The sequence below is a fragment of the Urocitellus parryii genome, chromosome 4, assembly GCF_045843805.1.
Source record: "Urocitellus parryii isolate mUroPar1 chromosome 4, mUroPar1.hap1, whole genome shotgun sequence".
Taxonomy (NCBI): domain Eukaryota; kingdom Metazoa; phylum Chordata; class Mammalia; order Rodentia; family Sciuridae; genus Urocitellus; species Urocitellus parryii.
The window spans coordinates 100754177-100767552 of record NC_135534.1 but is presented as its reverse complement, the minus strand read 5'-3'; the positions used below and the strand labels follow the sequence as shown (position 1 = coordinate 100767552).

The 13376-nt window shown below is 37.9% G+C and overlaps 1 protein-coding gene across 5 annotated transcripts in view; it reads left to right on the top strand.

The window, feature by feature from the left end:
- Usp28 (ubiquitin specific peptidase 28) overlaps positions 1-13376 on the top strand; it is a 69443-nt gene that overhangs the window by 31432 nt on the left and 24635 nt on the right. For 3 of the 5 annotated variants that reach the window (XM_026392615.2, XM_026392614.2, XM_026392611.2), the window contains exons 6-11: positions 4081-4167; positions 4901-5038; positions 5993-6066; positions 6765-6844; positions 9134-9282; positions 11228-11355. In XM_026392615.2, the coding sequence (XP_026248400.1) occupies positions 4081-4167; positions 4901-5038; positions 5993-6066; positions 6765-6844; positions 9134-9282; positions 11228-11355 (656 nt within the window). The remainder of the gene's footprint in view (positions 1-4080; positions 4168-4900; positions 5039-5992; positions 6067-6764; positions 6845-9133; positions 9283-11227; positions 11356-13376) is intronic. The other 2 variants (XM_026392616.2, XM_026392612.2) reach the window with 1 other exon arrangement.

Here is a 13376-nt window from a genome sequence, read left to right as displayed (position 1 = left end):
GGATCAAAGCTAGCTTGAGGGAGAAATAAAGCACTAAATAAAGAACTAATGGTTAAGGAGCAAGGACAAGATCAGTTTGCATGGATCCCTAGTAAAAGCAAGGAACAGGTGTCCTGTGGGTAATTGAACAAATGAGTAAGAAGATGCGTTGTGGACGGAGAGTTTTGGGGATTTTCTGAATATCTGATCTAAGAATTGCACATTTTCAGATGTTGACATATCCTTGGTGTGTGGCCTTGAATGTGGAAGTAAAACTGGAGTGGAGGAATATGACACTATTGATAAGATTCTCATGAAACCTAGAGATCTCTGTGCTGCGTGAATGTGCATGATTTCCCTTCACAAATAGTAGAACATCCTACCTTATGCCTAGCACTATTCTAGGCTCTTAAGATAATAGGAAGGAAACAAAACAAAAAATAGTTGTACCTTTATTGAATTTCAATTCTCATGAGGTAAGATGAACAGACTAAAAAGTAGCCGAATGATCAACTAGTTAAATAAATGCCTATAATGTGTTAGATTGTGGCTGGTGCAATAGAAGAGCAGAATAAAGGAGATTGGAATTGTTGCAGAAGAGGAAGAAAAAATGGTAACTTGTTAGGTAGGTCTCACTGAGGGGATGAGATTGGAGCCAATGGTAGATACATAGGAGGTGAGGGAGAGAGTCATGTGTGATCAGGAGAAAAAATTCCAGGTAAGGGAATCCATACAGCAATAGCCCTAAGGTGGAAGTGGGCTTGGTGTGTTCATGGAACATCCAAGAATCCCAAGTTACTGGATGCTAAGAACAAAGGGGTGAATCTTACCAGATAGGAAGGTCCTGAACAGAAGAGTGGTTAACTCTGACCCAAGTGTTGAAAGGCCTACTCTGGCTACTGTGGTGAGAGCAGAGTGAAGTCGGCAAGGATGCTAGGACAGAGATCCATTGCATTCCTCCATTGAGAGGTAATGATAGCATGGATCAGGCTAGCAGCCATGGAAGTAGAAAACGGCTTGGATTATTGGTATATCATCTGAAGGCAGGGCTTCAGATGTCCCCATGGAGTGGATATTGACTAAAGTTGCCTAGGAAAATGCAGGACTTGGAGTAACAAGGAGAACTGTTACCAGATGTCAGTCTTCAGTAAATCAACTTAATTTTTGTCATTAGAGGTAATCAGAGGAATCTATGTGGCATTGAGTTGGTGGAGGGGAAGTTCTAGAGGCAGACTACACAGATTCAGGTGAGCAGCGATGGGGTTTCATTAGAAGTGGTTATAAATAGTATCCCAAGGTAGAGTCCAGTGGCCTTGGGACTTATTGGATGTGAATGCTTAAGAAAAGACAAAGAATCAGACTGGACGAGGAGAAGAGTGTAAATGATGCGAAAAACACAGGAGAGTAAACCGATGTTGGAGAGAGAACTGTATTGATAATGGGTCATATTAGCTCATAGTTTTTTGGGTTTTTAAAGAGTAGTGATGATGTGGAACCATGTGGCCTATGGATAAGGCATCAGACTTCAGATCAGAAAATTGATGGTTCAAATCTCTTAGTAGTTTGGAGCAGTGGAAGTTTGGAGTGGTCATTTAGCTGAGCTTGGTGGTACATGCCTGTAATCTCCATGACTAGGGAGGCTGAATCAGGAGAATCTCAAGTTTTAGGCCAACCTGGGCAACTTAATGAGACCCTGTATCAAAATAAAATTTTTTAAACAAAGGGCTGGGGATGTAGCTTTATGGTAAAATTCCCCAGAGTTTTAGCCCCAGTACTGAAAAGAGGGGGTTGGGAGAGACAGTGGGAAATAATGATAGCCTCTTCAGGGAAAGCCAGATGATGATGAGGTAGAGTGAGGTAGCTGAGACTGTAAAGCCATTTTCCTCATGTAGAACAGAAACTCTGGTGAGTGTGGTAGGGTCGCTGGCACAGTAGGGATATATACAATAGGGATGGAGATGTGTGTGTGGAGGGTGAGGTGGAAAGAGGAGAGAAACAGCATGGCTGAGGCTAGCTAGAACCACACAGCTGGCCTGGCCCCATGTGGAACTGTGCTGGAGCAGCAGGGCTCAAATGTGCCTGCATTATTTTGGCTGCCGCCCATGAGGATAATAAGAGGGTGAGGGCAGATGGAGAGCTAGTTGGTGGGCTCCAGTTAGATGTGCAGTTTTGATTCTTTATCTGACATTAGGAAGTACACCTGAGGTTTTGGCATACTGAAAAATATCTTACTTAGTTCTGATTCCAAAGTTTCCTTACTATCTGCCAGGATGCTGCTTCAAGAGTTTCAATGTTGCAGGCTGGAGGGGTTTTCATTTGAAGAGTATGCTGGAGTTAGAGATTACATTCATACAAGGGAATTTTTAAAATTAACTTAAAAAAATAGAAGAATATGTGATTTACAAATAATAAACAGAGAATTCTTTTCCTCAGTCCTGTCAGCCAGACATGTCTAATGTTAAACTTTAAAAAATATAATATTCTTAATAAAGCAGAAAGTAGCAAATTCTGCTATACTCATCACCCTATTGTAGAGATGAGTATTATAGATCCCTGTGTTGTTGAGTCCCAATTGCCACAGCCTCCCTCCCTCACAGACATAACCATGCATGTATGTAGCCACAAAAAATATATAGTATTATTTTTTGGTTTTTTTTTTTTTTTTTTCAGTTGTAGATGGACACAATACCTTTATTTTATTTTTATGTGGTGCTGGCGATTGAACCCAGTGCCTCACACATGCTAGGCAAGTGCTCTACCACTGAGCCACAAGTCCAACCCCTTAAGTATTGTTTTGTGTAATTAAACTTCACATAAGCAGTATTATACATTTTTCTGTTACTCTTTCACACAAAATATATTTCTGAGATTTATCCATGTTGATACACATAGCTCTTGTTCATTCGTTTTACTGCTGTGTAGTCCATTTCATGAAAACAATTTTCTAAATGTTTGTTTATTTATTTTGGTGCTGGGGGTTGAACCTAGAGGCACCCTGAATTATAGCTCCAGTCCCCCCCAACTTTTTTTTAAATTTTTTATTCTGAGACAGGGTCTCATTAAGTAGCTAAGGGCCTCAAACTTGCAGTCCTCCTGTTTCAGCCTCCTGAGCTTCTGGGATTAACAAGTATGTGCCACTGTGGTCAGCTTCTACAGTTTTTTGCTTTTTTGGGGGTGTGTGTGTGTGTGTGTGTGTGTGTGGTACTAGGAATTAAACCCAGGGATGCTTGGCCACTGAGCCACATCCCCAGCTCTCTTTTTTATTTTATCTAGAAACAGAGTCTTGCTGAGTTGACCCCAGGCCTCGCTAAATTGCTGAGGCTGGCTTTGACCTTGCCATCTTCCTGCCTCAGCCTCCTGAGCCGCTGGGATTACAGGTGTGCACCACCATGCCCAGTACTACAATATTTTAATGATTACTTAATCATTTGTTGTATAAATGTAGTATAATTTATTTAATCTATTCCTCCTTATAGGCCTTAGTTTGTTTCTATATATTTTTAACCTTTAAGGGTTAACATTCTTGTTAATTTTTGTGTATATTCTATTATTTCCTTAGAAATAACAGAATAAGATTTGTTAGGTTGACACTTATACATAGTTTTATATATGAAAGTTTTATAAATGAAAGAAATAGGTGTATTTTATTTATATATTTATTTTTGCAGCAGTTATTTTGTTTTTTGGTGGGGTGTACAAAGGGGCTACCAGGAATTGAACTCAGAGGCACTTGACCACTGAGTCACATCCCCAGCCCAAGTTTTTTTTCTTTTAAGCTGTAGATGGACACAATATCTTTATTTTATTTATTTATTTTTATGTGCTGCTGAGGATCGAACCCAGTGCCTTACACTTGCTAGGCAAGTGCTCTACCACTGAGATCCAACTCCAGCCCTCCCCAGTCCTATTTTGTATTTTATTTAGATACAGGGTCTCACTGAGTTGCTTAGTGCCTCACTTTTTGCTGAGGCTGGCTTTAAACTCGCAATCCTTCTGCCTCAGCCTTCTGAGACGCTGGGATTACAGATATGCACCTCTGTGCCTGGCTGCAGCAGTTATTTTGAATGAAAGGCTATGGCTTCATTTCCTTCTTTCTTTTAGTCTCTCTTTCAGTTGCCTGAATTTCGAAGACTTGTTCTCAGCTATAATCTTCCACAAAATGTTCTTGAAAAATGCCGAAGCCACACGGTAAGCTTCTGCTGAGGAGTTTCTTTATCTCATTTAGCTCCTTTCATCCTAAAGCCTTTTAAATTTTTGACTCAAGATGATGACCATAATTCTCTTTGGCTCTTGCTAATATTTGTTTTCATTTCTAAGTGACTGTTTTCCTTATTTGTAATAAGAAATAAGGATTTGCAAAAATAGTAAATTAAGTAGGAATGAAGTTAGAAACACTTCCAGGAAAGTGTGATAAGCCACCTGCTAGCCTCAGCAGTGCTTCCTGGGATGGGGACACTCAGAACACCTATTTTATGTGTAGTGTCCTTCCCTCTGCCATTGACTGCTCAGGTCAAACAATGCAGAATAGACAACCCAGTGAAGAGGCTTGGACCTTATTAGAAGAGATTTTAGTCTGCTCTTGCCATAGGGCGTAGTCTCCTCCCAGCCATCTAAACCTTGCCTGGATTTCTCCTTAGTGTAATCCAGTCTTCTGACAGAGGGAAAGCAGAAGCTTCAGAAAATGGATGTATCTGTCTTTCCAATAATATTATCTCTTTGGCTTCTATATGATTATTTTTCAGTTTCGAGTTAAACCTGTAGGCAAGTCCTTATTAGAATCTCTGTGACGTAGTTTGAGGCCTGAGACTCTGACCTAGAACTAGGTAAATACGAATTAGAGTTATTTAGAACTCTTTTCTTTATATTTTTTAATTTTCCAAGAAAGATGTTATAAGAGTACATATGGCTGTATTTTCTGTAGGAAAAGAGAAATATCGTCTTTATGCAAGAGCTTCAGTATTTGTTTGCTCTGATGATGGGATCAAATCGAAAATTTGTAGACCCTTCTGCTGCCCTGGATCTGCTAAAGGGAGCATTCCGATCCTCAGAGGAACAACAGGTACTAACTAGGAACCTTGTTCTCATTTTCTCTGAAGCTCTCCAGTTAGAAGTCATGTCCTATTACTGTTACCATGACATTGCTTATTTCAAATGTGTGACAAGTTGTGAACATGACTAAGCAGGACTATGGGTGCTAGTTTTTGTATTTATTTTGCTCACAGAACAGGTGGTAAGAATGCACCTGGGAGACAGAGAGATGAAGAGAATGTGTTTTATGTAGGGGGTTGTTTGCAGTTCTTAAGGGAAAAAGAAGTAAAAAAAAAGAATAGTAGACTTACTCAGAGATTGAAGCAAAAGGAAGGAGGTTGGAAAATATCTAAAAGTGAGCCGTAGCAAAGGGTGACTGAGAAAAGTGACCCTGTACCTTTGTTTTAGGATGCCCCAGATAGAAATGCTATTTTTAAAATCATCTACACCTGAGGTTAGTAGCTTTTCTGAGCACTCTTTTTTTTTAAGATATTAATATTTTCCTTTCACACCTCCTAATAAAAAGCAGAACTGTCACTATTTGATCAGCTTCTTCATCACATACATTTAAAAACTTTTTTTCCTGCAGCTACATAGCATTCTGAAAACATTGTATAAAAGTTGCCTTTCTCTGTTCCAATCTCACGTTGTTCTGGAATACTACAGTCTGTTCTTTGAGCCTTAAAAAAAAGCCTACTTAGAAGATTTCGTTTGTTTTTTCTTTGTCAAAATCAGATGCCGTTGGAAGTGGTAGAATTCCAGTATCTTAGGCACAGTTTAGTCAGAGGTTGCTTCATGCACCTTCTGTTTTGTCTCTGGTCGCTGGGTTCTCCTTATTTCTATATTTTTGTGACATTTGGCCCTAAAAAATAAATGTCTTCCTAGTAGTAGAATCTTAATTCATTGGGGGGATTAAGGGCAAGCTTTCATTTCCCTAAGTATACTATTGCATCTAACGCTTATGCAATTTGTGCCTCTCTTATAGCAAGATGTGAGTGAATTCACACACAAGCTCCTGGATTGGTTGGAGGACGCATTCCAGCTGGCTGTTAATGTTAAGTGAGTGTTGAGGGTCTGTACATCCTTCCAACTCACAGTGGCCACTGAGAATACTGATATGGGGGAAAATCATTCTTTTCAAGTAGAAATCGCTGCTGTTGTTTTGTTTTTGTTTTTACCAAGCCTCACAGGATAACCGCTGAACTTTTTCTTACATATCCCTATCGCTTAGGCTTTCCTCCTCTGTGAATATAGACAATCCCATTAACCTACAACTTTTTTACTAAAGGGCCCTAACTGATACCTTTATTGAAGTTATAACCTGTGCCTATAAAATGTATCTCAAAAAAGGTAAACCATGCTGCATAGGAGCTCATTCTTACTCTATACTACTTCTGTACTTTGTATACATCTGTCGTTGAACATAGATAGATACAGATATATATGTGTGTATACATATGTATACACACACACATAGTGCATACAAATACATGTATTTGTCTGCATGTGTGACTCCCTTAATAGACTTTTTTAAAGCTCCTTAAGGCCAGGGATCGTGCCTTATTGTCTTTGTGTCTTCAGCGCAGTGCCAAGCATATTGTTCAATAAATGTTTCAGCTGAGCTAATTCATTATTTATTGTAGAATATACCTGGGCTGGTTCTTTGTGATTGATAAAAATGCACTACTTTTGTTTTTGAATGATGCTTGGGTTTTGTGTAGCACAATAAATTCAGAATTGTCTTCCTTTTTAAAAAGCAGCAACCCTAGGAACAAATCTGAAAATCCCATGGTGCAGCTATTCTACGGTACTTTCCTGACTGAAGGGGTTCGTGAAGGTAAATTTTCTGCCTCAGATGTTAATTCTAGACCTGTTACCATATCCTTATAATTCTGTCCTCTTAGGGAGGTAGTGTAATAAATAGACTTGAAAGTCAGAGAAACCTAGGTCTGCATATTGGTTTTGCCTCTTAGTGTCTATGGAATTATGGAATTATATGAGCTCCTGGTTCCTCAATCTCTTTAACTGTAAAGCAGGCACAATCCTTATAGTTGTTATATTGTATATAAATTGTTTAATATTTGCACAGTCCAATTTAGCATTAATATCAGATGCACAGTGATCTTAATTCCATTTTCTCTGTTGATATTTGTGATATAATAATTTAATCTCAAAAAGTTATATTAAGTTAAACTTCCAGAAATACTCGTCAACTCTAGAGGCCTGCCTGCTGCATGCTGGACACATAATGTTTATTCTTTTTTTTTTTTTAAACCAGGGAGAACTTTAAAGGCATACAAATAGAGCAGTATCAAAAAGCCTCTTGAATTCAATAGCTGCATTAGCCCACAGCTAGTCATTCTCCATCTAACCCCATTTTACTTTTACTCTGATAGTCTTTTTATTTTTAAATCAATTAGTCAATCAATCTATCTATTTATTTATTTGGAATTGAACACAGAAACTTTATGCTTGGTAAGTGTGCACTCAGTCACTGAGCTACCTCTAGCCCTTGATAATGTTTTAAAATAGAACCCATTTACTTCTCCCAAAAGTAGCATTTTTTAAAATATCAGATATCTAGTCAGTATTTAAATTCCCAATTCATTCATTTATTGATTGATTGTGGTACTGGGGATTGAACTAAGACACTGTACCACTGAGCTGTACCCCCTACCTCTTTTTATTTTTTAATTTTATTTTGGGAAGTCAGTACTGGGAATTTAACTCAGGGGTCACTCAACCCCTCAGCCACATCCCCAGCTCTATTTTGTATTTTAATTAGAAACTAGTTTCACTGAGTTCCTTGGTGCCTTGTAATTGCTGAGGCTGGCTTTGAACTTGTGATCCTCATTAGCCTCCAAGAGGGCTGGGATTACTGGTGTGCACTACTGCTCCTGGACCCTTTTTATTTTTTGAGACAGGATCTCACTAAGTTGCCCATGCTGGCCTTGAGCTTGCAATCCTCCTACCTAAATCTGAATCTCTGGGATTACAAATGTGAGCAACCACTCTTGGCTTTCATTGCATAATTTTTAAAGAAAAGTTTGTATTTGTTTTTGTTCAATCAAGATACAAATGTGATTCATTGGATGTCTTAAGTCTCCTTTCAATATCTATAGACTGCCTCCATTTTTTTTTCTTTTTAAATAACTTTATTTATGTATTTATTTTTTCGTGGTGCTGAGAATCAAGCCCAGTGCCTCACACATGCTAAGCAAGGGCTCCACCACTGAGCCCCAGCTCCCAGAATGGCAATCTTTTTTTTTTTTTTTTAATATTTATTTTTTAGTTCTCGGAGGACACAACATCTTTGTATGTGGTGCTGAGGATCGAACCCGGGCCACACGCATGCCAGGCGAGTGCGCTACCGCTTGAGCCACATCCCCAGCCCCCCTTTTTTTTCTTGAAGTATATGTTTTGGAGAAACTTGTTTTCCCAGAGCCTGAAATTTTACTGTTTGCATTCCCATGATACATTGATTGATTGATTGATTTTTTTTATTGATTTTTTAAAAAAATAAATATCAGTGGAATGCATTATAATTCTTATTACACATATACAACACAATTTTTCATATCTCAGGTTGTACATAAAATATGTTGACACCAATTCGTGTTTTCATACATGTACTTTGGATGGTGATGTCTATCGCATTTTCATCATCCTTTCTAATCCCTTGCCCTCTTCTTTTCCCTCCCACCCCTCTGCCTTATCTAGAGTTCCTCTATTCCTCCCATACTCCCCCTCCCTACCCCACTATGAATCAGTTTCCTCCCTTGATACACTTAACACTGTCTTTTACTCTTGTAAATTGATAGTTGGATCTAGATCTTTGGACTCCGTCAGGTAAGGGTATTCCTGGCAAGACTTAATTCACAAGTGGTGGGATAGTCTTTGATATAGATAGGCATATCTGTTCGTTTTTGCCTTGGCAGCAATTCTTGATTGTCCAGGTCTGGGTCTACTGGCACATTAGAGGTTGCCCACCAGGCTGAAGTGCACTACCAACCAGAACTTGGAAGGCTGCTAAATTTAAGAAATTACTGTCTGTCTGGAGCCAGAAAGTAGTTTTTACCTAATTGTCTGTGATGGCATTTAAAAAGGTGTCTCTCTTTTTGCCTAGGAAAGCCCTTTTGTAACAATGAGACCTTTGGCCAGTATCCCCTCCAGGTAAACGGTTATCACAACTTACACGAATGTTTGGAAGGGGCCATGGTGGAGGGTGACATTGAGCTTCTTCCTTCTGAGCATTCTGTGAAGTATGGACAAGAGGTAAGGTGCATAGTTTTACTTGCTTTGTTGATGACAAAACCAATTAATTGTAGGACTGAACATGTAGGCAAGCTAGTTTCCCATCACATATTAAGTAACTTTACACTGAATAGAGTTTGAATTTGTCTTAAGTCTCTCATCATTGATTTGAGTCAGTGTTTCTCAGTGCTTTGATAAATAAATTCTTCACTAAAACTATGAATTTGAGTTAATCATGTAAAGGTTATATGCTGCTTCTGATATTTTAAGTATGATCAAGTTTCTCTCTTTTTGTTGAAGCCTACCTGTACCTGAGTAGGGAGAACCCACTGCCTCCATATTTTCGGAGGGTAAAAGTACAGTGATTAACTCCTATGGTATGCCATTTAGAATATTTTCCCTATTATGGTATTTATTGTTCTCAATTGTAAATTCTGCCTTTACGTTTACAATTTTTTAAATTTAACTTTTATTTATTTATGTGGGGTTTTTGTTTTTGTTTTTTGGTGGGTTGGAAAGAAAGTGGGAGCAGGAGTAATTAATATTTTACATTTCCAATGGAGTTAGAATTATTTGTAGCATGATTGTCAACACAACATAGTTTGCCTCTAAAAATTGTGAGGCAAAATTGTGGCTTGTACAAGAGTCCAACTCAGGAATTACTGTAGGGGAAAGAAGGCGCTTTCTTAAACTCTAGGGAGCCTAACATTAGCCTTCACGTATTCTCATTAAGCTGCGTTGAAACTCTTGAGAAAGCACTGTCTCTCCAGCCTTCAAAGGAAAGAAGTTCTACCAGGAGGCCTAGCATCTTTGTAAGCCTGATGCATTTTCTTACACAAGAGAGGGAGTGGCCACTAGCTACTCAGGCCTCAATATTCAAGGCCTGAAACTATGAAAACAAGTCATTATGCTTATTTATTTTTAGATTTAATCCTGGGTAGTCAGTCTTGTCTGGATGCACCTTGTAGTGCCAACAGATCAACTGAAGGGGGAACACTGTTTGTACCATTAGCAAAATAATGGTTTTGAAGCTGTTCATAGGAACCTTTGCCATACAGGTGAATTAAACAGAAATGCCTTTCCTCCCTAGGATTAGTGACAGTTGAACTTTTTAAGTCAGTGTTTTTCTTCCTTGAAACTCTAGGTAACAGCTACCCTACCATTTTAGATCAACTTGATTGTCTCACACAGAAGAGTGTGTGTGTGTGTGTGTGTGTGTGTGTGTGTGTGTGTGTGTGTTACTAGAATTGAACCCAGATCCTTGAACATACTAAAAGCAAGCACTCCACCACTAAGTTACATTCCCAACCCTTCACTTGCTTTCTTATGAGATATCTGTACATTGGAATTTAGAGTTGTTTTTTCCCCTTCAGAATCTTGAGGAATCATAAAATCATGAAGCTATTTCAAGTTTCCTTTTTAGACATAAAGGGAATTCGAATTATGGATAATAGAGTATAAATAGTGTTTAATATATGTATAATATTAGTCTTCTAAAAAAAAAAGAAATGCAAATCAAAAAAAAAATTCGTCTTCTTAGATGATTCCTGCAGTTATCTCCTTAGTTGTAAGCTGTTTAGATCATTATTTCCAATTCTTTGATTAGGCTGTTTTCTTCAGCTTTTGAACCTTGTTTTTGAATATTGATTGACTCATTTAATGAAAGAATTGTATAGATGCTTGGTCAATTCATATACTCAGGGCAGTTATTTCTAAGAGTGATGGTTGAATAAAATGCTGTTGACTGGCTGGTGTTTGGAATCTTGAGAACTGTTTAATCATATTCTCTTAGAGCATGATTCTAAGTGTTTATTTTCCTTTAATATTGGGGATAAAAAATGTTAGTATGAGCTTGATTTGAATAATTCTATATCACAAGAATAAAGTTTGATGAGGGGTATTTTAAATTTATTGCTGTTGTCTAAAATTAGTGTTACTTTTTCTCATATTCCATCCCGGAACATAGCGTTGGTTTACAAAACTACCTCCAGTGTTGACCTTTGAACTTTCCAGATTTGAGTTCAATCAGTCCCTTGGGCAGCCAGAGAAAATTCATAATAAGCTGGAATTTCCTCAGATTATTTATATGGACAGGTAAGATTCTGGTTGATTGTCTCCTGATGTAATGCAACAGTAGAAATGAACATGTAATCTTTTGTGGTCTTGATAATTTGCAAATTTGGATGTGGTGGATCTGGGTTGGGGCCTAGGCATTTTTATTTCTAACAAGCTTCCAAGGTAATGTAAATAATGGTTCTGATCTCTGGACCAAGATTTGAGTTGTAGACTGCAGGTGAAAGTCCTACTGTTTTGGCAGTAAGGAACCTTATATGGAGTAGCCATAGTATAGTTCTTTTTCTTCTGAATACTATCTGTATTCCTGGAGTGGTGATAGAGGGACTCCTAGAGAAACTTAAATTACAGTTTTAATCTCTTTACAGTCTGATTTAATGAGGTACAGTTGACATCCCCAAAGTCACCATTCTTTGGTGTATTTCCAGTATGTTTTTGTTTTTGTGGTGCTGAGGATTGAACCCAGGGTCTTATGGATGCAAGGTGAGCACTCTATCAACTGAGCTATATCCCCAGCCCCACCAATATGTTTTTTTTTTTTTTTTTTTTTTTAATAGAGAGAGTGAGAGAGGAGAGAGAGAGAGAGAGAGAATTTTTAACATTTATTTTTTAGTTCTCGGCGGACACAACATCTTTGTTGGTATGTGGTGCTGAGGATCGAACCCGGGTCGCACGCATGCCAGGCGAGCGCGCTACCGCTGAGCCACATCTCCAGCCCACCCACCAATATGTTTTGACATATATAAATAAATAATCAAATAACCACCATCATAGTCATGATAGAGAACCTTTCTATAACCTAGAATATCCCCTCTGCCCCTTTGTAGTCAGTTCCTTTCTCCCACCTCCAGGCTTTGTCAACCACTTTTTTTCTGAAGCTATAATTTTGCCATTTCCAGAGTGTTGTGTTAGTGACATTAATATTTAGTATGTACTCTATTATGGCTATATTCTTTTCCTTAGGATAATGCTTTTGGATTTACCTATGTTGCATATACCAATAGTTCATTCCTTTTGTTGAACAGTACTTTTTTATTTGTTAATTTTTTAGTGCTAGGGATTGAACTCAGGGCCTTGCACAGCCAAGTATATGCTCTTCCTCTGAGATACACCCCCAGCCCCTGTTTAATAATGTTCTATTGTATATATGTACTACAATTTTTTTCTATTCACCAGAAATATTGGTTGATATTTCAAATGTATGCAGTTTTAGGCTATTATGAATAAAGCTGCCATGGGCATTAACATACAGGCTTTAGTGTAGTTTTTAATTATCTTGAATAAAATATCTAGGCGTGGATGTTGATGGGTTATATGTAAAGTGTACATTTCTCTTTTTAAGAAATTATTGTACTGTTTCCTAAAGTGATTATGTAATTTCATGTTCCCACCAGTAGACTATGAGAGCTCCAATTTGCCAAATCTTCACCAGTGCTTGGAATTAAGTCTTTTTAATTCTAGCTATTCTAGATGTGTAGAAATATTGTATTTTTCATTTGCTTTATAATTTCCTTATAAGTAATTATATTGAGCATTGTTGGGGGGGGGTGCTGGGGATTGAACTCAGGCCTTTGTACATGTGAGGCAAGCATTTTACCAACTGAGCTATATCCCCAGATGTTGAGCATTTTGTTGTGCTTAATTAATAGTCATGTATGTGTGTGGTTTGGGTTTTTTGGTTTGTTTGTGATGTCTTCACATCTTTTGTCTACTTTACAGTTGGGTCAGTTGTCTTAGTACTGAATTGTAAGAGTTCTTTACTGTTTTGGTTAGAAATCCAAATATTTTTTTCTCTCTGCTTGTCTGTTTTATTACCAGTGTCTTGAAGAGTGGAAGTTAGGATTTTGATGAAGTCTGGTGTATCATTTTTTTTTTTTTTTAAGTTAGTACTCTTTATGTTCAAGAAATTCTTGCAAGGTCACAAAGATGGTCTGATTTTTTTTCTCCTAGGAATTTTGTTTTAGCTTTCATATGATGTCTATAGCTCATTTAGGTTTTATTTTTATATATATATTATGAGATAAGGGGGTTTTGGAGAGGGA